We start from the raw sequence: 27449 nt of genomic DNA, 5'->3' as shown, positions 1-27449 counted from the left end.
TCAGAGATCTATTTTGAGATCTATTGTTTTCCCCTTTTTGGAATTAGAAAATTAGTCTTGAGTAGGACTAATATCTTTAGGAAGGGAGACAAGTACCAACATTGCTGTGCCTGCTGTGTGTTCACTGATGTGCTCAGCATAGTGGTTATAGCAGAAGCTTAACACCTGGCTGCCTGGGGTTCAACTCTTGGCAAGTTACTCGTACTCTCTGCCCTCAGTTTCCTCATCTGCAACATGAGGATGATATTGTATCTACCTCATCAAGTTATTGTGAGTGGAAATTGAGGTAATCCACTTAAAACTACCCAGCTCATAATAAGCATTCAGGACATGTTAGCTGTTGTTGTTTTAATCCCATTTCATCCTCACTATAGCACTGACCAGTAGGTCTACCATCTCCTATTTACAGATGGGAAAACCAAAGCTTAAAGAGGTTAAGTGAATTGCCAGGAGTTACAGACCTGGGATTGAAATCTGGTCTGACACAGGTAGAGAGCAGTGGTCTGAGCAATCATTTCTGTCTTCCAGTGGCACAGAAAGAATTATAGAAGTAAAGCATCTACTATCTCTAAGCCATATATAAACTCCAGGCAAGCTTAATTATTGGCTTCTGCGACATAATTCCTTCTTCATTGGCCTCCCATCAGAGGTCAAAGGACCATGCCTCATTTCAAACAGAGGAATGATCAAGTGTGGGGTCCTTGAAAGTGACAATTTCCCAGTCACTCTTTAATGTGCACATTCACTGGCACTCAGCACCTGTTCGGTAAGGATGGAGAAAGACCATGAAGCTTCAGAGTTCCCTGACCAGTTCGGTAACCTCCTTGGACAAGCTGCTTGATGGTTTTTTTTTTTTGTCATTTTTTTTGTGACCGGCCGCACCGTGCTCAGCCAGTGAGCACACCGGCCATCCTCATATAGGATCTGAACCCGCCATATAGGATCCGAACCCGCGGCGGGAGCACTGCTGTGCTCCCAGCGCCGCACTCTCCTGAGTGCGCCACGGGGTCGGCCCCTGCTTGATGTTTTTAAGTGTTGACTTTCTCCCTGATGTTCATTAAGCACGTACTGTCTGCCAAGCACTGAGCTGAGCACTAGAGAGATAAAGATAGCTAACCACCATCCTCGTCCTCCTTTTCTAGAAGAGTCTCCCTTCTTTTCCAGTCCACCTCATTCATGTTCTTGAATGCCCCCAAAATATGGCAAAAGGGTTCAGGGAAGGTATGGTTAGAATTGGGAAGAGAGTGCACATTCAATTCCATTTTTCCCTTTCTCCAACACTGATCTGGAATTGGGGTACTTATAGTTTGGAAGGCATCTTAGCTTATTTTATTCTTTTAACTTATTCTTACTCTATTTCCTGAAAATATCTTTTCTTCTCCCTCATTCCTAACCTATCTGAATCTTACCTATATTTCAAGGCCTGGTTCAAGTCTTACATCCTTTAAAAAATAACTCCCAGGACACTTCCAGATTCCACTTCTGTTATTTTTCCATTTCTCTTAACCCCTTCAGTTTAATCTAATAATCACACAACTATGCACTAAATTCAAGTACTCATTCAGTTATTGTTTCATAAGCTTGGCTTTTCTGAATAGGCAAGTCTATTCCTCTTTTATATCACCAACAGACCCCTAGTCCGGCACTGGGCATGCAATAGGAACACAATATGTAAATTCCTGTTGACTGTTTGCCCACCCTATGGTGAGAGACTTGAGAGAAGCGATGTTATTTTATTCATCTCTGCATCTCCAGCACCTACCACAATGTCTGTCACATAGTAGGTACTTGAGAAACTGTTATTAAGTTGCAAAGGATACTTAATGTGTGTGAAGGTGCCTGGGATGGTGCCTAGCACACAGTAGGTACTCAGTAAAGGTTTATTAATTAAGAATTAATTAAAAGATGGTGGAACTGCTGCTGATGGCATTTTACTGTGGTTGTCTTATCTTTAAAGACTTACCATTTCATTTAAGTTCCTTAAAATGGGTTTCTCCATGGGTTCAGCAAAAGAATTATATAGGACACTAGGAAAAAGAGGAAAAAAAAAAAGAGAGAGAGAGAGGGAGAGAAAGAGGAAAAAAATAAAAAGATCTTTCTCAGTGTCCGTAATCTGCTGGTTAGAAACCTCCCCTATGTGCTGCCTGAGTATCCAGCCCCAGTCTAGCCACTTCCCACCATGGTGCTCTAACTCACCTGAGTTCTCCAGAAAATGAGACGTGGGCATGGCTCACTTGGGCATAGCAGTCTTGGAGCTTCAGGGTTGGGTGACCAAAGTCGTTTCGGATCAGGATAATGATACCGGTAAAGTAGACCCCAGAGAGAAACAGATCAGCTCCTCCTGTGTCTTGACTGTTTAGAGAGAAAGTGCAAGGTTACCCAAGCATGGGTCAGGCATGGAGATGGGTCTTGTTTCTTTGATTACTAAGAGACTGTAAGCTCCTGGAGGGCAGGGACTTTGTCATGTTCACCTCTGGATTCTTGGCACCTACAACAGGTAGGAGCAGAGTAGGTGCTGGATGGATATTTAGTGAACAAAAGAAATAGTGAATATGTGAATGATAACAGATTTTGGGATATTGTAGTTGTTTCATTCATTCTGACTGTTCTGGCCCTGGTAGTGGTTGAGCACATATTGAGCATCATTTATAGACAATGTTTGTTTAGAGAGAGAACATCAGTGGTAAAGTTGGCAATATCTTATTCAGGAGGTGCATAGATTGTGAAATGACACTTAGACGTAGTCTGTAACTCCTTGAGGGAGTGGACTGTGTGTTATTTATCTCCATTTCTCCAGGACCTGGCATGTTACCTGACACAGAATAAGCACTCAACACATAGTTGATGAATCACTGAATAAATGAATGTATACATGAATCCATGCTGTTTATGGGAAAACACCATTTCTCCACAATCTATAAAACTAGAGTTGTTTTTTTTTTAGTTTAAGTTGTACTTTGCTTTTTTAAATTTTATTTTATCGATATACAATGTGGTTGATTATTGTGGCTCATTACCAAAACCTCCCTCCCTCCTCCCTCTCCCCTCTCCCTCCAAACAATGTCCTTTCTGTATGCTTGTCATGTCAACTTTAAGGAATTGTAATTGTTATGTCTTCTTCTCCCCCACCCCGTTTTTTTTCTTTTGTGCATGTGTGAATTTATTTATTTATTTTTAGCTCCCACCAATAAGTGAGAACATGTGGTATTTCTCTTTCTGTGCCTGACTTGTTTCACTTAATATAATTCTCTCAAGGACCATCCATGTTGTTGCAAATGGCAGTATTTCATTCTTTTTAATAGCTGAGTAGTATTCCATTGTGTAGATATACCACATTTTCTGTATCCACTCATCCGATGATGGACATTTGGGCTGGTTCCAACTCTTGGCTATTGTAAAGAGTGCTGCGATGAACATTGGGGAACAGGTATACCTTCAACTTGATGATTTCCATTCCTCTGGGTATATTCCCAGCTGTGGGATAGCTGGGTCATACGGCAGATCTATCTGCAATTGTTTGAGGAAACTCCATACCATTTTCCATAGAGGCTGCACCATTTTTCAGTCCCACTAACAATGTATGAGAGTTCCTTTATCTCCACAACCTCTCCAGCATTTATCGTTCAGAGTCTTTTGGATTTTAGCCATCCTAACTGGGGTGAGATGGTATCTCAGTGCAGTTTTTTTTATTTTATTTTATTTTTTTAAAAGATGACCGGTAAGGGGATCTTAACCCTTGACTTGGTGTTGTGAGCACCACGCTCAGCCAGTGAGCAAACCGGCCATCCGTATATGGGATCCGAACCCGGGGCCTTGGTGTTCTCAGCACCACACTCTCCCGAGTGAGCCACGGGCCGGCCCTCTCAGTGTAGTTTTGATTTGCATTTCCCGGATGCTGAGTGATGTTGAGCATTTTTTCATATGTCTGTTGGCCATTTGTATATCTTCCATAGAGAAATGCCTACTTATCTCTTTTGCCCATTTTTTAATTGGGTTGCTTGTTTTTTTCTTGTAAAGTTGTTTGAGTTCCTTGTATATTCTGGATATTGATCCTTTGTCAGATGTATATTTTGCAAATATTTTCTCCCACTCTGTTGGTTGTCTTTTAACTCTGTTAATTGTTTCTTTTGCTGTGCAGAAGCTCTTTAGTTTGATATAATCCCATTTGTTTATTTTTCCTTTGGTTGCCCATGCTTTTGGGGTCGTATTCATGAAGTCTGTGTCCAGTCCTATTTCCTGAAGTGTCTCTCCTATGTTTTCTTTAAGAAGTTTTATTGTTTCAGGGTGTGTATTTAATTCTTTAATCCATTTTAGAGTTGACTTTAGTGTATGGTGAAAGGTATGGGTCTAGTTTCATTCTCCTGCATATTGATATCCAGTTCTCCCAGCACCATTTGCTGAAGAGGCAATCTCTTCCCCAGTGTATAGGCTTGGTGCCTTTGTCAAAGATCAGATGGCTGTAGGTGTGTGGATTGATTTCTGGATTCTCTATTCTATTCCATTGTGTCTGTTTTTATGCCAGTACCATACTGTTTTGGTTATTATAGCTTTGTAGTACAGTTTAAAGTCAGGTAGTGTTATGCCTCCAGCTTTATTTATTTTGCTCAGCCTTGCTTTGGCTATGTGTGGCCTGTTGTTATTCCATATAAATGTCTGGATAGTTCTTTCCATTTCTGAGAAAAATGTCTTTGGAATTTTGATGGGGATTGCATTGAATTTGTATATCACTTTGGGTAGTATGGACATTTTCACTATGTTGATTCTTCCAATCAACATAGTGAAAGAGCATGGGATATCTTTCCATCTTCTTGTATCCTCTCTAATTTCTCTCAGCAGTGGTTTGTAGTTCTCATTATAGAGATTTTTCCTATCCTTGGTTAACTCAATCCCTAAGTATTTTATTTTTTTGGTGGCTATTGTAAATGAGCAGGCTTTCTTGATTTCTCGTTCTGCATGTTCACTATTGGAGAAAAGAAATGCTACTGATTTTTGTGTGTTGATTTTGTATCCTGCTACCGTGCTGAAATCATTGATCAACTCCAAGAGTTTTTTTGTAGAGGCTTTAGGCTGTTCGGTATAGGATCACGTCATCTGCCAACAGGGACAGTTTGACTTCATCTTTTCCAATCTGGATGCCCTTTATTTCCTTCTCTTCTCTGATTGCTCTGGCTAGTACTTCCAATACTATGTTTAATAGTAGTGGTGAGAGTGGGCATCCTTGTCTAGTTCCTGTTCATAAAGGAAAAGCTTTCAGCTTTTCCCCATTCAGGATGATGTTGGCAGTGGGTTTATCATATATGGCTTTAATTATGTTGAGATTCTTTCCATGTATACCTAATTTATAGAGGGTCTTTGTCATGAATGAATGTTGAATTTTATCAAATGCTTTTTCAGCATCTATAGAGATTATCATATGGTCCTCGTGTTTGATTTTATTAATATGGTGTATCACATTTATTGATTTGCATATGTTGAACCAACCTTGCATCCCTGGGATGAATCCCACTTGATCGTGGTGAATAATTTTATGTATGTGTTGCTGTATTCTGTTTGCTAGTATTTTAGTGAGGATTTTTGCATCTATATTCATCAAGGATATTGGCCTGTAGTTTTCTTTTTTGGTTATATCTTTACCTGGTTTTGGTATCAGGATGATGTTTGCTTCATAGAATGAGTTTGGGAGATTTGCGTCTGTTTCAATCTTTTGGAATAGTTTGTAAAGAATCGGTGTCAATTCCTCTTTGAATGTTTGGTAAAATTCTGCTGTGAATCCATCTGGTCCTGGGCTTTTCTTTGTTGGGAGCATTCTGATAACAGCTTCAATCTCCTTTATTGTTATTGGTCTGTTCAGATTTTCTACATGTTCATGGCTCAGTTTTGGGAGCTTGTGTGTGTCCAGTAATTGATCCATTTCCTCCAGATTTTCAAATTTGTTGGCATATAGTTGTTTATAGTAGTCTCGAATGATTCCTTGTATTTCAGATGAATCAGTTGTAATATCACCTTTTTCATTTCTAATTTTTGTTATTTGAATCTTCTCTCTTCTTTTTTTTGTTAGCCATGCTAATGGTTTGTCAATTTTATTTATCTTTTCAAAAAACCAACTTTTTGATTCGTTGATCTTTTGTATTGTTTTTGGGTTTCAATTTCATTAATTTCTGCTCTGATCTTAACGATTTCTTTCCGTCTGCTAACTTTAGGTTTGGATTCTTCTTGTTTTTCTAGTTCTTTAAGGTGAAATGTTAGGTTGTTCACTTGCCATCTTTTCGTTCTTCTGAGGTGAGCATTTAATGCAATAAATTTCCCCCTTAATACTGCTTTTGCAGTATCCCACAGGTTTTGGTATGATGTATCATTATTTTCATTAGTTTCTATCTCCCCTGCTGGATGTCTCTGTGCTCCATACGCATTGGGCCGGGCTGGGAATGGAGCCAGGTGCCTGTGGTGAAGCCTAGCTGCTGGATCATGCAGTGGTGGCCCCACAGGGTGGGTGGTTTCTGCGGCGCCTCCGCCTCCCCTGCCAGATGTTTCCCCACTCTGTGCGCACTGGGCTGGGCTGGGAATGGAGCCGGGTGGCGGCGGTGAAGCCTATCTGCTGGATCGTGCGATGGCGGCCCCGCAGGGCATGTGGTCTCCACAGAGCTTCTGCCTACCCCTCTGGACGTCTCCCCTTAGTTGTACTTTTAAGAACAGAATATCCAGGGCTGGCCCATTAGCTCAGTTGGTTAGAGTGTGGTGTTATAACACAAAAATCAAGGGTTCAAATCCCCATACTGGCCAACCTTTCAATGAGACCCCTAAACTTTGGGTCAGGGCTGTTCTCTTCTGAGACTTTCTTGGAGGGACAGTCTCCGGGCAGGCCAATAACAACCCCCTTTCAAATTCTCACTTGGGTATTCCGGTTCTTATTCCATGCGGCAGCCTCACAACAGAGCCAAGCAAAATCGTGACCTGACCTTCCCCGCCGGGCCTTCCCAGCCGTCCCGGAGCTGGTCGTGGTGCACCGCTACGGTAAAACTGGAGTTCTTGAGATTGGGATAAATGGTGCACAGGAGGCACTCAATAAATGTTTGTTGAGTGACCTAATAGATGAATGAATGTGTTGTTCTGGGGCACCAACCAAGGCAGACCTAAACATTGCACCCAGGTAGAGACTTGCACATAGTAAGTGGTCTGTAAGCATACCTTGAATTTGACCCCTTCCTTCTGTGTGAGGGTGCAAAGGCCTTTTGGTTGGGGGAGTTTGGAGCTCCAGCTGAATACATTTTCCAACCTGTTTCTCATCAGTAGCCCCTGAAGATGGTGAAGTGCATTGAATAACTGGCTCGAGATCATCTAGTGATTTGTTGGTGGATCTAAAATGTTGAGCACATCTGTTCCCCTGACAGTCAGGGACTTCTAGTTTTTAGGAAATCTTAAATGACATTTCATCAGTTGCTCTGCCTTTAAAGCACCACCCTGTCCAGAGCCAGAGAACCCGGCTGTTGCCTAAGAGCCTGCCTGTCTGGAGCCATAGAGCCCGGCTATTGCCTCGAGGCCTCAGAGCCTTGTTTGCTGTTATCTTCCGTCCTTCCCCCTCCTGTGCACTATGGGTGTGGGTAACTTTGCAACTTGCCATAGATAACAGGAGAATTTTCTGTTTCCTGGAAGACTTGCCCTGTGATTTTTCCCGGAAAACATCTGCTGCATACTTCCTTATCTGCTGATTCCTTCCTGCTGGCTATACAAGCTGTGACCTTCTGGCTAATAAACGAGACTTGATCAGAATACTGTCTTGTCTCCATTTCTCTTGTCTCTTGTCCCATCCAATTCCCACTCCCCCCTCCAGGGTCTGCGTTGAATATCCCGCGGGTTGGGACACCACCCTACCATACCCCTGCAAGTACGGATTTCCTGATTTAAATTTCTCCTGGAAAAATATGTTCTTGAGAAAGATTGTTAATACTGAGAGAAAGAAGACTAACATCACAAACATTGGTGAATTTATACATTTTTCAGTTTTTGCTCTGTTTCCCCACAGAACACTGGCAGACATTTCAGTGGAATACTCACAAGAGCGGAGACTTGATTTCCCAGTCTGTGCTGATGTTGGCAGTACCGTGGTTGGTCAGCACTTTGATTCCCACTCCAGGCACAAAGGCTAGTGAAGTATTTGGAAATGAAAAGGCATTGATTTTTATGCTGTAAAACAAGAAACAGAAGAGTTAGGGCAACTCTTTGGCACATCTCTATGTCAAGCAAAGTCAAATATGCAGCTGTAGAACTCCTGCCATCAAGGCCATTGTGAGTTCCTAGAGAGGAAGGAACCTCCTGTCGGCAGGGTATTCTCTGGACACTGCCTCTTAATTCCCCTCAAACTCTTAGCAGGAAACCCCTTGTATTTAGTCGAAGGGAGAAATGAGCATGTTTGAAAATAAAATTGTGAATAATCAAATAATCTAATTCTTTAGTTTCTTTAAAGACAAAAACAGATGGAACATTGCTGTCATTATTTTTTCCTTCAGCAATCCCAGTGTTTCTCAAATGCTTAACATTTTAGATTCACCAACAAATCACTGCAAGATCTTGAGCCAGTCATTCAAAGCACTTCCCCAACTTCAGGGGCTACTGATGAGAAATGGAGACTTTTTACCTCACAGGGAGGTGGGAGAATGGTATTCAGCTTGATATTAGCATTCTGATGGGATGGCTAATTGCAGGATATTTGGCACATATACCAGTAGTGTCCCTCCCCACCAGTCACTGGGACAACCCAAAATGTGCCTTCCTCCTGTTTCCAAATGCCCTTTGTGTGAACAGTATCTTCCCTAGTTGAGAAACTTATTTATTTATTTATTCATTCATTTATTTGGATCTTTGCAAAACACTTTTAATAATCTGGTTGAACTTGAAATGCAACGCTCAGTTCTAGAAACAGCAGCAGAAATAGCAAGAGACATGAAACTTATATATATATATATATATATATGCCTACAGCCATCTGATCTTTGACAAAGGCAGCAAGTCTACCTACTGGGGAAGAGACTGCCTTTTCAACAAATGGTGCTGGGATAACTGGATACTCCTATGTAGGAGAATTAAATTAGACCCATACCTCTCATCTTATACCAAAATTAACTCAAAATGGATTAAAGAATTAAATATGCATCCTGAAACAATAAAACTTCTTAAAGAAAACATGGGGGAAACACTCCAGGAAGCAGGAGTGAGTACAGACTTCACGAATATGACCCCAAAAGCACAGGCAACTAAACGAAAAATAAACAAATGGGAGTATGCCAAACTAAAAAGCTTCTGCACAGCAAAAGGAACAATCAACAGAGTAAAAAGACAACCAACAGAGTGGGAGAAAATATTTGCAAAATATACATCTGACAAAGGATTAATATCCAGAATATATAAGGAACTCAAACAACTTTACAGCAAAAAAACAACCCAATTAAAAAATGAGCAAAGGAGCTGAATGGCCAACAGACACATGAAAAAATGATCAACTTCACTTAGCATCTGGGAAATGCAAATCAAGACCACTTTGAGATACCATCTCACTCCAGTTAGGATGGCTAATATCCAAAAGACTGAGAATGATATGTGCTGGAGAGGTTGTGGAGAAAAAGGAACTTTCATACACTGTTGGTGGGGCTGCAAAATGGTGCAGCCTTTATGGAAAATGGTATGGAGGTTCCTCAAACAATTACCATATGACCCATCTATTCTACTGTTGGGAATATACCGAGAGGAATGAAATCATCATACCAAAGGGATACCTGTACTCCAGTGTTTATTGCAGCACTATTTACAATAGCCAGGAGTTGAAACCAGCCTAAATGTCCATCATCAGATGAGTGGATAAGGAAACTGTGGTACATCTACGCAATGGGATACTACTCTGCTATCAGCAGCGCACTCTACCAAGTGAGCCACGGGCCGGCCTCTACTCTGCTACAAAAAGGAATGAAATACTACCATTCACAATAACATGGATGGACTTAGAGAAAATTATATTAAGTGAAACAAGTCAGGCAGAGAAAGAGAAAAACCACGTTCTCACTTATTTGTGAGAGCTAAAAATAAATAAATAAATAAACACACAAACAAATAAAGGGTGGGGGGGAAGAAGACACAACAATCTCAAAAATTCCTTGAACTTTTTAAGTCAAGTGAACCGATATGATGTGGCGGGGAGGGGAGGGGGTGAAGAGGAACGGGAAAAGGGGCATGAAAACCAACTACAATGTATATTGAGAAGTAAAATAAAATTTAAAAAAATAAATAAAAAATCATTATAATTAAAAACAAAAACAAAAACAAAACAATGAAAGCTACTGGAAATTGTTTCTTACCTCAATATTCCCTCAAAGCTCTTCCTACAAGACTGAATCATAATCAGTTCATCAATTTAAATCCTTCACAGTGGCTATAAAGGATGTCCTATTTTATTCTAAATAAATGTTTTAAAATGTGAAAATTTTTTTTTTTGCTGTTTACCAAACATATGCAGAAAAAAAAAGAAAAATAATGGCATCCTGCTTGCTAACTTTCTTCTACATTAACCACCCCCCCCCCCAAAAAAAAATCTCAGGCACAATTTGCTGGAAGCAGCCAGATTAGCACAGCATTTCCCTCTAGGCAGTGATAAGCTTCAGTTCTTCCACGTTTTGTAGTTAAGGCTTTTTTTTCTTTCTCTCCTTCTGACAAAGGGTATATTTTGTTGCTTGTTTCTCGGTTTTGTTTAAAAAAAAAAACAAAAAACGCTCCTTTCAGCCCAAAATGCTCCTTTCAGCCCGGGCCATGAGGCCAAGACGCAGTTTCAGGATCCATGGGGAAGGTCGTCACCGGACGTCAAGGTGGCAGAGACTCGGTGGCGGGAGGAGCGAGGCCCGCGCCTGCAGCCAGGGAGCACGCGGGGCTCCTGGACCCGGCGTCCCCTTCGTCCCCGTCCCCCGGAGCCTTGTTAGGCCGGGCGTTGGCTCGGTGCCGACGACGGGTGGGTGTGAGGTGCGGACCCCCCGGCCCACCTCGGGGATGAGGATCCGGCGCCCCGCGGACCGCTCCGGGTGAGACCCCGTCCCCTGGCGGTGCACCTTCCGCGTGCGCCCGGCGGGCTGTGGGCCTCTCTCAGGCCGGGTGGGCGGCGGAAAGCACCATCTGAGGGTCGCCGGCCACGCCTGGCACCTGCCCCTCTTCTCCCCGCCGCACCGGGGTTCAGGTGGCGCTGACGCAGCTGCTGCTGCAGGCTGAGCATGACCCGTGGGGCCTGCAGCCGGAGGTGCAGTTCGGTCTGGGGCTCTTCACCGTCGAGATGCCGCTGGCACAGGCGGGCGTCATCGGCTCCTGAGCTCCTCCTGCCGCTCGGCCTTCTGCGCTGGTGGGAGGAGCTCGTCCTCGTCCCTGCCCGGGCTGATTCCGGTCTGGGGGGCATTGAGCTCCTCCCCCACCCCACCCCGCTTGATCCATGCAGTACTGGTGAGCACCCTGGGCTCTGAGGAACGTACTTAACGAGCTGCCTTCCCCTAGGAGTCAAACGGGTAACCCTTGGTACCGGTGAGGCGGTGGGTTGCGTGTAATCTACATAGAGAGATGGCCACATGCGTTATGAAAAATTATCATGGACTTCTATTGAGCGATTACTACCTGCCAGACTGTGCAAAGCGTTTCACAAGCATTAGCTCATTTTAACACTTGGAGTAATCCTGTGAGGCAATTGCTCTTTTTGCGTGTCTCATTCAGAGGCGAGACGATAAGAAAAGTGGCTGACGTCATATACAAGTGGTAGGACCAGGCCTGGAACCCTCCTCCGTCTGACTTCAGACTGTGCCCTTAACCGCGAGGCTATGCCCCTTCCGTATTGCGCAGAGAGCCCCGGACTTGGAGCCAAGGTCTGTTCTAGCTGCACAACACTGGGTACTGCACCCAACCTCTTCCAGGCAAACACTTAGAAGGAGTGTTACAGGTAGATTGGGGAGACAGAATGAGTTCATCTGTGTATAACTGCTGCACAGGAGAAAGGCACTGCCATGAACTAAGATTAGGAAAAATATAAAACATAAGTGGGGTAGCTGATAACAAACGATTGCTATTTCCTCTTCTATGCATCCTTTCCTACCTATTCTCTACTACACATCCTGAGTCCCACCGTCGTTTAATATATCTTGGAAATATTTTCATTTTGATACATATATGTCTAACCAGTTCTGCATAACTGCTGCAGAGTATTCCCAGCTGTTGATGAACCACTGAAAAAAATCATTTCTTTGTTGGTAAACACTGAGGTTGTTTCCAGTACTTCTGTATTATAAGCAATATCACAGTGAGCATCCTCATACGTCCTGCTTGTGTACCTGTGATTCTCTAGGGAGGATGTAAAAAGTGAAATTGTTGAGTCAAAGGGAATATATATATATATATATATATATATATATATATATATATATATATATATATATATATATATATATATATGATACTTGTAAGTCACCTTCCAAAATAGCACCTTCCAATAGGAATATAATGTGAGCCATATATGTAAAGTAAAATTTCCTGCTAATCACTCTAGGAAAAGGGAAAACAAACAGGTGAAATTAATTTTATTAATATTTTTCCTTATCCCAATATATCCAAAATATTACCATATCAACATGTAATCAATATAAAAATTATTAATGAGATAGTTTCTTTTCTTTCTCCAGAATAAGTCTTCAAAACCTGGTATGTATTTTGCACACATGATACACTTCAATTCAGCCATTGGATTTAATGTAGTTTTATAACACCAAGGTCAAGGGTTTGAATCCCTGTACTGGCCAGCCACAAAAACAAAACAAAACAAAAGAATACCAGATTTCATGAGAAATGCTTGACATGTATTTAGAATTGATAAAATTTTCAGTTGAAAGAGTAAACTTACAAAATTGTTCCAAACATACTTAAAAGTTTTTCAAAAACTGACCGAAGAATCAGTTTTTAAAATTAAAGTTAATTAAAATTAAGTAAATTAAAAAAATGCAGGTCATCAGTTGCACTAGTTATATTTCAAGTACTCAGTAGCCACATGTGGCTAGTGGCTACTGTGTGGACAACACAAACCTAAACTTATTGTATCAATTTATCTACTACCATCAACGCACGAGAATACCTGTTTCTCCTCATCTTTACCTGTACTTGATATTACATAATTCTCCCTGTATTTTTCTGCTGTGGCATTATCATTGCAATGAAATAGTTTTGTAAATATATATTTAATGTCCATCTATCCCGTTGTACATTAAGAGCAGGTATGTTGTTCACTACAATATCCTCTATGCTTAGAACGAAGCCTGATATGCAGTAGGTGCTCAATGAATGCCTGTTGAATAGCTGACATTGTACAGGCTAGGGCACTTGCCAGGAACTTTCCTTAGATCATCATCTCTTTCCCCCCACTAAAACAAACAAACAAACAAACAAACAAACAAACACCTCTGGGTTTCATAGAATGTTATCATCTACAGCAAAGAAATGATTACTCCAAAGGGTTGGAGTAGCAGGGAATTATCACTGGATTGATAAAGTGTTGGGGGCAAACTGTGAATGACACTCACAGGGAAGTCCTTATAAAAGCATGACTGTCCCCTAACCTTTAAGACTGAGCTGAAGGTGGACAAAGACATCCTCTCCCTATACTGATTTTGGGGCTCTTGTCGGCAACTATGGCGGAGGTTGCCAGTTGTTGTCTGAACATCCATTTTCCTTTCTTTCCTCAACATTTCTGAATTTGTTGGGGGTGACAAATTGTCTGGTTGAGAAGCTAATTTTGCAATCTCCCTTGTTAATAAGTGGGGCCATGTAACTAAATTCTTCTGTTCATTGTTGCATAGGCAGAATCTTATTAGGATAGAGCTTCAGAAAAAAAAAACTTAATTAAAAGAGGAGACTGATTCAGCTTATAAGAACCCTTTTACCCTTGTCTCCTTCTCCTTCCAACTGCCTGAAACATGGATTTGATGGATGGAACTGCAGTGGCCATAGTGGGCCAAGAGGCAAATTGGAGAATAGAATCCAGAGCTAAGGATGATGGAGAAGAAAAAAATAATGAGGTTGGATTCTGATGAAATCATAGAGCATCCGTAAGATTCCTCTACAGTTTCTTTCGAGCTTTTCATATGTGAGACAAAATGCTCTTCTCTTTTACTTACTTTGAAAAATTGTAGTTCACATAATCAACCTTTAGAAATTCAAGAGACTCAGAGCCTTTTATATCTGGGATGTTCTTTTCCATTGCCATTTGCTCAATAATGTCCATTCCAGCTTGAACACCTGTGAGGAAAACAAGAAAGTGTCTGTTGATAATACCAAACGTGATAACGATGTACTATCATTAACCACACAAATGCAATTTGTTGAGTAAGACATGTTCTTAGATATTTAGAAAACAGCAATGTTACAAAGTGGGAGTTATTGTCCCTGCTTTACAGATGAAAACACTGGTCCTCAGAGAGGCTAAGGAACTTGCTCAAGACCACAAACCTAATATCATGAAAAATTTTCATTATGTGGCCAGGGCTAAAAAGATTTATCACAGGACAGCGTGATAGGAAAAGTGCAAAATATTCTTCAAAAGATACTACCGTTATCATGTTGCACACTTTACAGATGAGGAAAATGAGCCTCAGAGAGGTTAATTCTTGCCCAAATCATGCAGCTAAGAACAGGGTGAGCCAGTAGTAAAATCCAGGAAAATGGCCAGTTCCAGAAAATTATTCTATCTATTTTTTTTCCTTCCAGATTCTTTAAGCTCAGGAACTTTTGGCTTGAGATTCACAGGCTGTAGGAAACCCTTGAACCTCTAGAAATTCTAATAGAACACTATGAGTGGATTGTGTGTGCATATGTGTCTCATTTTTCAGGGGAAGAGGATCCACATTTTCACCAGATTATCAAAGGATCCGAAGACCCAGAAAAGGTTAATAACCACTGCTTTTGTCTCACCCAGGATAATCCATTAGCTTCTTTACATGGAAGCATCACAGAACATATTTCTCTGAGCTCATTGGGCAAAAGACCCTTGCCCACATTAGTGAGCTTGAGAAAAGTGACTTACACAGTTAATGAAGAATGATCTTCTAATTGTAACCTTCTCAAGGAGAAAATTTTACCTTTATCTCCTACTTTTCAGTTAAAGTTCATTTCCAGTTATTCTGTCCTTGTTATAGATGAAGAAGAGCAAATTTTTATCCTCTAAAATGCCACGAATAATGTTGTAATATGGGGTTGTAAAGCTAAACCCAAAGGCACTATCAGAGAGCTTAGGTTTGAATCCAGACATTATCACTTACTACCTTGTGTGACTCTGCAGGTTACACAACCTCTCTGTCCCTCACTTCCCTCCTCTGTGACATGGGGACAATAGTAATCATAGAGGAGTCTGTTCACATATGTGAAAATGACAATAGCCAATATTTGTTGGGCATTTGCTATTTGCCAGACCCTATTTTAAGTGCTTTATATATGTTAATTTATTTATTTCCTACAACAACCCCATGGGTAGGTACTGTCACTGTCATCTCCATTTTAATAAATATCTTTTAGATACTATTAGTAATAAGCATATCAAATCTCTTTCTGGGAAAATGTGGGGGCATAACAGATGAGATAAAAATAATAAAAACAATAATAGCTAATTTGCATTGAGTGCTTGTGGCTGTGTTTGGATATGCTTCCCATAAAGATGACAATTTTTTAGGTGACACTTTCTTCCCAGCCATCTCAGCAGCTTCTACACAAGGGACTGGATCACCCCACATTAGAGCTTGTCTCAGTCATGAGACAGCCCAAGTTATGAGCTCCTCACTTTGACTCATAGACCCACCTGGCGGGGGGCTGCAGCCTGGCTTCTTAAAGTATCCAACTCACCATAGTCTAGTGCCCGCTGAGTAACCCTTGCCTTGATTCCAGGGTAAATGGTCTGAGAAGATGAGATGTAGAGATTGCACAGGAGGAAACATCCCCAGAAGACTGGAACCGTCTTTGTATACATCTGCAGTTAAGCAACATTTATTGTTCTTTTATTATTCTTGACTTTCTCATAGGCCAATTCCATCCAGCATTTCTAGGCTTTCTCATTGTTATTGCTCACTTCTAGAACTTCATCTATTCGTCCATCCATCCATCCATCCATCTATCCATTTATCCATCCACCCACCCACCTTTTTAGTGATCATTTATTTATTTCTTACTTTTTTAATTTTAATTTTAATTTTTAAAATTTTATTTTAACTTCTCAATATACATTGTAGATGATTTTTGTGACCCTTTACCCGTTCCTTCCCCTCTCCCCACCCAGTGATCATTTATTTAGTAATTGTTTATTGAACACACCAGAATATGTTCTAGGTGCTGAGGATGTAGAGGTAACCTACCTGTGGCCTGACCTCTGCTTTTCACAGACTAGTGGGTGAATCAGACACACACATACATACACACGATTGTAGCACAGTACAAAATAATGCTATGCAATACAATACAATACAATATGGTAGCTTTGCAGTCAATTCTATAATTGAGATATGCCCTGGAAAGGATACTGGGGGGTGGAGAGTAGGGGGTTCTGGACAGCTTTAGAACTACAAGTTGGTAGTTTAGAAAGATGCCCTTGGTAGCTGTGAGGCATTCACCCATCTGCTTAAAAACCCTTGACGACTCTCCTTTGTCCATAGGACAGGGTTTAAGCTCTAAGCTTGGCAATCAAGATCTTTCACAACTGACTCCAAACTTCTTAGCTCCTGTCCCTCCTTTCCTGTCCAGGTGGAGGTGGTCTAATCTGGCCACACTGAGCTATTCACTCTTCTTCAATTTGCCAATTCTCTCATGGTTGGGGGCTTTTTGTTCAATGCTCCCAATGTAAACACAGATGCATGTACACATTCTCTCTCTCTCTCTCCCTCTGGGTCACATGCTCATATCATTCTGCATTCTGTCTGGTGAATAGGTCCCATGGGGCCAGCTCCAATGTCCCATCTGTGAAAACTTCCCTCACCTGGAAGTTTCACACTGGGCTCATCACACTGTCCTCTGTGCTCTCACCACACTTTACACAATGTGTATTTACCCCTTTGAGCATGGGATGCACGATGTTTTCTGCTTGCATGCAGATCTCATCACCTCCACTGCTACATCTTGATTCAAGCCAGCATCATTTCACATGGATGTTTGCAATAGCCTCCTTACTGGTCTCCCTACTTCAACCACTGCTCTTTTCTGGCTATTCTCCACACCATGGCCAGAGTGGGCTTTTAAAAATGATAGTCAGATCATGCCACCCCTCTTTCCCTGTTAAAGCCCTCCAGTGGTTCCTCATCTTATTCAGTGTAACAACCAAAGACCTTCCACCAGCTACAAGACCCTTCTCCCTCATTGACCTCCTTCCTTAACACACATGCCTGGCTCACGTGGCCCCAGCATTAATGGCTGACTTGACCTTTCTCAAATGCTCTAAGTAGCCTGTATCCTGGAGTCTTTGCCATTGTGATGATCTCTTCCTGTTACAGTCTTCCTCTGATACCCACATGTCTAGGCCCTTCACTTTCTTTAGTTATCTCCTCAAATGTTGCCTCAGCAAAGCCTTTTTTTACTCACACTATGCAGAATAAGGACCCCCTTACCATGACCCTATGCACCCTCTCCCTTGCTTAATTTTTCTCCAATATCACTTATTATTATCTAGCAAAGTATATAGTTACTAATTTGTTTATTGTCTGTCTCCTCTGCTGAAATTTTTAGGCTTCACGGGGAAGGACTTCATCATTTCAGCACCATGAACAGCAACTGACACACAGTAGGTCATGGGTACTGAATTACTGATTGGATGAATGAATTAATATCTCTTCCACAAGGCTGTGAATTGGGCCACATGTGCCTTATGAGTTCCCACAGCACTCGGGGCAGTCCTTGTTCTTAGTATTTACCCCCTGTATTGTGATTGTCTTTTTACTTGTCTGTCCCTTTGTCATAGGGATTGTGTCTTACTTCTATAACTCCAGAGTCTAGCACAATGTCTGGCACATAGTAGACACACAAAAAATCTTGGTTACATAAACATCCTCTCCAAGGAGTGGGACCATATCTTATTTACTGTTATATCACCTGTGCTTGGTATACAGAAATGATCAATGTATGCTTGTTGAATTAACAGACTCAGTGAATTAATGCTTCTTCATTTTCTTGATCGGTGAAGCATGGGTACCAGTAACAACAGTGATGTGGATTTCTTTTAATGGCAGCCAGATGAGGAATACATTCACAGGCCTCACTTCTAGTTCTGGAAGTTTACAGTCTGGGTGAACTATCACTGTGGCATTCACACATATCAAAGACCCCAGGTGACAGGTACCACTGAGTTAACACACAAACATGAAACAAATCAAGAAAGGTCAAGGAAGGTGACCTTATGGATGGAGTTGGTCAAGGAAGAGGAAGTTGTGAGGGCCTTGTGTTTAGACAGGGGGGTCATGTCAGGTGGTCAGGCAAGGATTCAAAGAAGAACGAGGATGTGGGAGCAGCCTGGGTGAAGGAAAAGAGGTCATTGTAAAAGGTGAGGGGCACTTGGCTAAAGTAGGTGACAGGTTTGATTAAAGGGGTAGCGTGGGCTTAGATGTAAGGCCACGGAGGTAGGAGTGGAATGATATAGACAGACTTGTCTTCCAGAGACTTTGCTTGAGAAGGACAGAGCAGTCTGATTAGAGAAGGAAGTGTCCAGGCAAGGCTGTTGCTAGCCTGTTTGGGGATTTTGTGTGAAATGGGAAAAGGTACCCCTCTGGAGAAACACCAGCCTGTTGGAACAAAGTGGGGAGGTGGAAAGCATTTTAGGAAAACCCCACACCAGTATGTGCAGCTTGCTGGGGGAGAGCAAGAGCTACCCCTCTTATCCTCTTAGGCTGGCATTTTGTCTAGTGCACAAACTGCCCAACTTATACAGTGGGCCTGTGCTCAGATCAGTGAATGGTCATGGGGTATTTTACTAGAGGGTCATGATGTTGAGAATTAGGGTCTTCATGCGTGTGTGTGTAAGTCCATCTTCAGGTCTGAGTTGGCTGGCTCTGTCAACCTGCTTAAATCTCTCACTGATCTCCCAGGAGCCTTCTCAGTGACCCACCATCCGATCAAACTGAACTCCTAGTCCCTAAACACACCTAATGCCGTGTTTTCCACCTAATGCCTTTGCTTATGCTGTTCCCTTCCACCTAGGCCTGGAGAAACACTGTGCATCCTTAAGTCCATTTTAAACACGGTCTTCTTTCTCAAGCTATTTCTGACTTCCCTGAGCCAATCTCATTTCCTCTTAAAACTTTTATCAAAAATATATTTATTCATGTGTGTACATTCCTTTTTTTTTTTTTTTTTTTGCTTATTGTCTGTCTCTACTACCTGAATGTAAGTGCATGAAGGCGGAGACCTCATCTGGTTTGGGGGCCTTAGCTTTGGCTTGGTGCCTGGGACACAGTGGGTGACTGATAAATGTTGGTGGAATAAATCAAAGAACTAATAAATGAAGAAATAGCCCTTACAGTACCCTACATTGCTTTACAGTTCTTTGCAGAGGTGATTAACAAAGAGTTTATACACTAATAGAGAAGGGACCCAGCAGATGTTGGCCACAGTCCTGGAGCAGGGTCCGGGGGTTGGGTGCCGGATCATGGGTAGGAAAGGGAAAGTCTTGAAGGAATGGCCAGGGGTAGTTGGGGCATGGGGGGTAAGAGGGGAGCACTCAGAATAGTGGCTCTGTACCATTGGATAATGAGGCACTTCAACATTTCAACACTGGTATGGCCTTATGCATCCAGAGTAATATTTCAGCTCTGCAGAGTTGGTTTAGATTCTATAGGACAAGCTACAGAAAAAACTTGAGCAGCAGCACTGGGGTCAGGGCTAGGGAGGGGTGGCCTGAGGATGGTTGGGTGCAGACAATGTGAAAGGGAAGCACTGGGGAATGGTAGTAAGAGCCATGGGGAAGGGTTTGCGTAGGAGAACAAGGGTCTTTCGCCAAGAAATGAGTGAGCCGAGGGTTAGAGGAAATGTGAGGAGTGGGTTAAAGAAGTGTGAAGCTCTCCGCATCCTGAGAGGCGGGATGATATTAACAACATCTTATACTCAGAATGAATGCAGGTCCCTCCTGCGGGAGCCAGGTCCAGTGGCTTCCTGCTGTGCTAGACTTTCCTTGATTCTTTAGTCATCCTGGGTGTGGTCAAGGGGTCCTGGAGAGGGGATTAGGCAGAGATGGATGGGATCATGCGAGTGAGGGGAACACTCCTGGGGGTCAGGTTAGTGGCTATTTACCAATGGTATAGAAGCATTTCCATATTTTGACAAATGGTGCGATCATACTGATGTGATTATGCTAATGTCACTGTAGGCAAAGAATTGTAAATCAATGTGTCATACTGAGGCAGGCATCAGAGGGATTTCTTTTTCTTTTTCTTTTTACAGATCAATATATTTTTATAGCAGTGGAAAGCAATGGGAAAGAATGTTAGACCAAAAAGTCTGTACCCATTAGACTGTATGCAAATCAAGGCAGAAGATATATCTCTGCCTGGCACATAGTAGGGTCTCAATAAATATTTGCATACTAACCAGCTGACTGGCTTACAAGATTCTGGTTAACTAAGAACAGGTTGGAAAAAACTGAAAAACCAAACCATTACGTACGTAGTTCTCCCTGTCCACAGTAGAAAAGCACAATAAACAAAAGCAGAGATATTACTCACTAATGGAATAACAACTAAAATAATAAATTTGTACTTTTTTTACCATTACACAACTCACAGTTCTTTGAGGTAGATGTTATTATCTCACCCGCATTTTAGACAAGTGTACGTGGAGGCTTCGAGAATCTGTATGACTCCCCCAAGATTCCCCAGTAAATCCGTCACCTGGGGATCAGACCTTGTTCTATGAATTTCTTTTCATGAAATGGCTTGATAAGTGTCAGCTTTCTTATTTTCATTTGGGAACTTTAAATAAGAGTTGCCCGATGCCATCTTCAATGCGGAAACATTCAAGAAGCATCTGGATTTTCAAGTGCAAATCCCTTTATATTTTCTTGGGCACAAATGAAGTTTTAAATTCCTGTCCAGTGGTAAAACCTGTTTTTCCTTCTTGATTAAAGAAAGTTTCTAAAGTGGTATACTTTGATGAAGATCCAGGAACCCAAAGTTGCAGATAGGAAAACATATTTTTCCTCTAGAAATTTTAAGAGTGAATGAAATTATTGTGGTATAAAAGGATGGATTTTACATGATTTCAGCTGAATTGTTTGGTTAGGATGATAATTTATGGGCAGGGGAGGAAAGGAACCTTGTCAAGCAAGGTGATGACTCCCAAAAGGTTAGGTAATTTGGCTGACAAGTAAGGGCAGGGCAAATTGCCTGTTAAAAGAAAGGATCCAAGATGACTTAAAAACCCTGCCAGCAAAGTCATCTATTTTGTTGCTTCTGAAGAATTGCTTCTTTCCAAGATTCAGAGCCTCAGTAGTCATTGCATTTCCATACCAATATAAAGACAGAATAACACAGCTAAATTAAATGGTCCTTACCTGAGCCATCCAGATCATGACGAATAAGAAAACACCCGAGACTCACAGATCGGCTTACCACCGCTGCTCATGGGCAAGAGCTTTGACAGACTCTGTAAAAACCGAATAAAGAAGTGATAACCGAGTGAAATGTAGCCTTCAAAACAGAGCCACAGGTGGAAAAATTAAGTTCAACAGGTTTAAAGAAGTCTAGACTTATAAGAATATTCTAACATATTGGTTAAGGCAAAATGACTGTACATAAGAAGTCAAGATCAACAGGTATGGAATATGGGCAGAACTGGGGAATATTTTAAGGGATTCAGCCCATACATCTGATTTTATAGCAAGATCTCCAATGAGAAAGGACCTTGAAAATTCCTGCCAAGTCTTTCCTCCCCAAAATTTCATGTTTAACACCAACAGGTTCAACAACTCAAGCAATTGGCAGGGGGAGGGGGGAGTTTTGCTCTGGCAGAATCTAAGTCACTGATGTGGTTTAAGATGTGACTTCAAAGCACAGAGATCATAAAACTCCTTAGTTCTAACCAGACCGACTGAGAGAAAAGATAGAATTTTCTGTCACTGTGCTCGGTTCTCCTCTGTGTCCTCCAGGCACAAATAAATCCAGACCACTGAGCAGCCCTGTTAACGCTGCTCCGTGATGCAAAACTAAATATGTAGTCCAAACAGACCCTTTTCTCTTTCTTAGGGCTGTTCGGTCTTCACTAAACCTCTTTCTTAAGAAGCCTCCCAATGGACATGAGCGACGTATAACAAACAAACAAATAAACAAAACATGGAAAAAAAACCTAGGAAGACAATAATAATAACTAAGGCGATGTGACAGCTGACTGTTCAAGATGTCCTCCCAGATACAGGACATCTCCAGTGAGACATCCCTGTTCGGAGACCGTGTGCTGGCAGAGATCTGAAGTTTGTTCCTGGTTCTTACCTCAAGCAGAGGAAGTGTCCAAAGCCAGGGAGCTCCTTCGATTCCCTCTGCCTTTGAAGCCTATGTGTTGTGTTGTCCACCCTGTGCCTTGAACTCAGCTGCCGAAAAGCCAAGATAATTAAGTCTGAATCATCTCAGTGGTAGATTTTTTTTAAATGCCTCTTTCAAAATGTGATACATAATTGCTTCACTACAATTACCCAATGTCATGAACATACACTACAGTCTCTACCTAGATGAACAGACAATGCCACCTATGCATTAATTACCTCCCTGCAAACACATGCGCGCGCGCACACACACACACACACACACACACACACACACACACACACACACACACACACACACACACACACTTCTTGTGAAATCGTTATGGCTACTTTACCAAGTTAAGACTTCCAGAGTATTGAAAAAATTGTTGTTAAATTATATTTAATTGGAAGAAGAATTTTCCTTTCTGGGATAATAAGCTAGTTTCTTCTGGTCAGGGTGCCTGCAATGCATGGCTCCACTTCTGCCCAGCATACCTTTTGGACTTTTGGTGGACCATCAGATTCAGTCTGAAAGCATGTGGCTTGATAACCAGGCTGGACTAGTTTCCATCTTCATTGCTCATGATGGGACCACAGATGGCATCCCTGAGTGTCTGCCCCTTTTCAGAATGTTATTAATGACTTCCTGTCCCAGCATTCCTTTGAAATAAGTTGGGTGGGCTCATCAACTATTATGTAATTGATATCTTTAGATTCAAAACCCCATCCCCACTCCCATCCCCCTTATTTTAGTCAGTGCATTTTAGATGGCTAAGGATCTGATTGCATGAAGTGCCTTATGTCTTAACTACAATTTTCTGGGTAAGGCAGGGTGACCAACTATCCTGGTTTTCCCAGGATGCAGGATTTTTAGTACTAAAACCAGGACAGTCACAGGCAAATTAGGAAGGCTAGTCACTCTAGTAAGAACAACAGACACATTCACTTGGCATTGTCCATACTTCTGACAGGTTTTCGGGTTTCTCATCTAGTGTACCTCAAGTTATAGTTACCTATTGGACTTGAGTTTCCTTAGGGGTAAAATAGGGATAAAAATAGTATCTTCCTTGATAGGTTCTGGTGAAGAAAAACATTGACAACATATGAGTATGTGCTATTAAAACTGTAAGGTGCTGTAAAATTTTATTCATGAGTATGTGGCCATATCAATGGTAATATGAGCCTGCAGACACTGTCCTCATAAATCATTTATTGTCAGTCATTGTAGATTAATTCACTCGTTTAATCAACAAATATTTATCAAGTGCTTACTATTTGCAAAGCTCTCCAGCAAAAAAGACAGAATTTCTGATTACTTGGAGTTTATGATCTGGCAGATGGAGATAAAACAAACAAGCAAACAATAAAATAAAAATGTATAGAATGTGACATGTACTATGAAGGAAATTAGGTAATGTAGTTGGTCAGGTGGTCTTGTCATTGGTAGAGTGATGTAACTTGGGGATGTTACTTTGTCTGGCTCACTTTGTTAAGCTGTCGAGGCAGGCTTCTCTGAGGAGGTGACATTTGAGCTGAGATCTGACCATTAGAAGTCAGGTAGACAAAAGGGAATAGGAGGAGGGAACAGCAAAGGTGGGCCAGTGAGTTGGGAATGGAGCGAGGGCAGAATGGTATTAAACATCTACATGATGATGTCAGGTGGGTGGAAATATGAATTTCCAAGTCATCCTCCTACAGGTATAGTTAAAACCACAGAAGTGAATGAGCTCATTTGAGACAGTTTCCCATGGTTTGTGTGCTACTTGTGGTATGGGAAAGAACTTCAGGTGCTACACGGATACACACTTGAAATTGTACTGTGATTATTTTTAGTGCATTAGAAAAAATACAGAACTAGACATGGAAGAGGATGACTTGCATAATGCACCATATGGAAAAAAATTCATAAAATACCTCTAAATATTTCTGTCCTTTCCTTAGTATCTTCCCTGGGTGGGAACACCAATTTCTCTCTGTCTCTCCCTGTCTCTCTCTCTCAGTCTCTCTCCATGGTCCTAGGTCTCCTCTTTCTTACCCCTCCTCACCAGAGCAGCTTCTTGGCTCCAGCTACCCCCCCCCCCTGCTCCTACCTTCAGCCCATCCGCATTCCTGATCTCTCAGAAGGATTAGATCTTGTCTGGGCTCTTATTTGCTTTTCACATCCATTAACCAGCTGCACAGGAGCTGCTACATTTGTCAGGAAGCCAAAAACTGTAAAATAACAGTATCTTTCCTGTTGCAAATAATTAACTTTTCTTCCTTTTACAAAAGACCTGAAAGTCTAATATCTTGGTGAAAACTCCAGAATTGTTGTGTATCCTGGGATTCTTCCACAAGATTTGGGAGAGTTACCAGGGAGCATGACTTGGATGAGGAGAGAGAATGCAAAACATGGACTCTTTCTACATTTCTTAAGGGCTTCACCTCACCTGGACCTGCCCTGCTCTGCCCCTCTCTGGGAACTTGGGCAATTTACTTCACACCTCTGGGTCTCAGAGCCACTGTGAAGGTTAATTCTAGGTGTCAACTTGATTAGATTAAAGAACTCTGAGAAACCTGGTAAAGCTATCATTTTAGGTTTGTCCATGAGGGTGTTTCCAGAAGAGATTAGCATGAGAACCTGAGTGGACTGGGTGGGAAAGACCTGCCCTCAATATGGGTGGGGACCTGTCCAATATGCTGGGGGCCTGGAGAGAATAAAAAACAGAGAAAAGAGGCGAATCACTCTCTCTATCCGCTGGATATGGAATACAATTTTCTCTCTTGTCTTTAGACATCAGAACTTGAGACTCTTCAGCTTTGGGGTTCCAGGACTTACACCAAGGATACCATTGGCTTCCTTGGTTTTGAGGCCGTTGGACTTGGACTGAGCCATGCTACCGGCATCCAGTCTGCAGATGGCCTATTGTGGGACTTTTCTTCACAATCGCATGGGCTAATTCCCCTAGTAAATTCCCTCTCATATATTTAAAACATATCCTATTGATTCTGTCTCCCTGGAGAACCCTGACTAATACAACCATCATTTGCAAAAGAGGAGGTCACATTTACTTTTGAAGAGTCATTATGAGAATTAAAGGAGGCAGCGCACACTGTTTTTCATTCCGTCAATAAATTATATTATTGCTTGCATTTTCTCTATTTTTGTTTGAAATTAATAATTTAAAAGACATTTTAAATAACTTTTATATTTAAGAAGTATACAAAGTTTAGTTTTCATGATATTTATTTTTCACGGTTACTTTCTATTTGGAAATTAATGAAAGTTTTCCCTTTATAGAACTTCTCCCTTTTAAACAAATTTATATACATTTTAAGAAGTGCATTGATTTATGAAAAAAAAAAAAAAAGGAAATAACAGTACAGCTCATGTGAGAGACATAGAATCTAACTTTCAAAAAAGGGGCTCAAATAGAGTTTAGGAAACAGAGACCTAAGAAGAAAGTGTATCTCATCTTATTTTATTTGGAAGGGGCCTTAGAAATCAGCTAATTAGACTTCCTTTTTGTTCAAGGAATCATTTTAGGGCAAATTTGCCAAATTCATCATGAAAAACAGCAACAACAAAAGTCAGCAGCCCTCTATCCAGTTTCATTGTTTATTTTAGGTTTCCTTACTTAACCGAAGATTTGCTGGGAACTCCTGTTTTTTCAGCCTACTCAGATGACAATCTAGAATGCAAGATTAATTATTTTGCTTATTAATGGCTGACAGTGTATTAATCTTTGCAAATCAAGGAACACCTTTAATTAAGACCCCAAAAGAAAAATCATAGTTAAGTAGGTAGAAAGAATAATTCATTAAACATGTCAAGATATGGTGTTAAGGAATTGAGCATCCCTAGTTCTTCGTTTCTAGAATGTCTTGTCTATTCCCATACAAAAAGAAGCTATCTGACTATCATACTTTTTTTTGAGCTTGGAAGACAAGTTATGTTATTCTTTGTGGGAGACATAAGTAGGAGGAGACACTATGTATATGGGGTATGAGCCAGACAGGGCAGTTTTGGGGCAAAAGACACTTTGAGCACTGTCCCCCAACATTTGTTTTGGTGAAATCTGGCTGAAAGAAAACCCTGAAGATGAACTTAAGGGATAGAGAAAAATAAGAGCTAGTATTTATTGAGCATTTCTCAATGCTTGGGGCACCATTCATATATTAACTCACTAAATCCATACCAAGACTGTATGAGGAACTAATACTATCTCCATTTTATAGGTGAAGAAACTGAGAGATTAAGTAATTGTGAAGCTTAGGCATCACAGCTAGTAAGTCGTGGAGCCAGGACTCAAATGTTCTGCTTCCAGGAGTCTGCCCTCTTAACTACTATACTATGCAGCCTTTTTAGGAAAGTCACAAAAGGGCAACCCACAGCCCAGGGTATGGGGAAGGTGGGGAGAGAAAGGGATGCTATTGCTAGGCAACCCATCTGGTTTTCAAAGCTGCTAATTGAATCTGTGTGAGTAATACAGATTTATGTGTTTGAAACCACTAGTTTATTCCTAACCAGAAGAGGCTCCCTGGAATATGTGTGACTGTTTCCCCCCTCCCCCATGGAAAAATCTTCCTATTTATTTTACTTTATTTTTTGAATTTGTAAAAAGTTTATTTATTTATTAATATTATATTTTTACATTCTAAGATATTGTTGCATAGCAGTTGGGGGGAGGGGGAGAGGAGAAGGGGGAAGGAAATAGGGTGGGAGAAGGAGGAAAGAGTGGGGGCATGGTTGAGGCCCATGGCACCCCCCTCATTCCTTCAGGGGAGACCAGGGGGCTTCCAGCGGTGGGTCAGTGGTTACTGCTGGGCTGGTTGCAGATGTCAGGGGGGCGTGGCTGAAGCCCATGGCCCCCCACTGCCCTGGCTCAAGAGCCCAGGGCATTTCCTGCAGCAGTTCGGTGTTTGTTGCTGG

General features: G+C 41.5%; 1 protein-coding gene across 1 annotated transcript in view; it reads right to left on the bottom strand.

The window, feature by feature from the left end:
• The window catches only part of BPIFC (BPI fold containing family C), a 41308-nt gene extending 25293 nt beyond the window's left edge, over positions 1–16015 (bottom strand). Inside the window, exons 1-5 of the mRNA XM_063076193.1 lie at positions 15892–16015; positions 14175–14295; positions 8053–8181; positions 2197–2352; positions 1964–2027 (exon numbers count right to left, since the gene is read on the bottom strand). Of these exons, the coding sequence (XP_062932263.1) occupies positions 1964–2027; positions 2197–2352; positions 8053–8181; positions 14175–14295; positions 15892–16015 (594 nt within the window). The remainder of the gene's footprint in view (positions 1–1963; positions 2028–2196; positions 2353–8052; positions 8182–14174; positions 14296–15891) is intronic.
• Between the last annotated feature and the right edge of the window lie 11434 nt (positions 16016–27449).

Source organism: Cynocephalus volans, chromosome 12 (assembly GCF_027409185.1).
Source record: "Cynocephalus volans isolate mCynVol1 chromosome 12, mCynVol1.pri, whole genome shotgun sequence".
NCBI lineage: Eukaryota > Metazoa > Chordata > Mammalia > Dermoptera > Cynocephalidae > Cynocephalus > Cynocephalus volans.
This window is presented reverse-complemented; position numbering and strand designations above follow the sequence as displayed.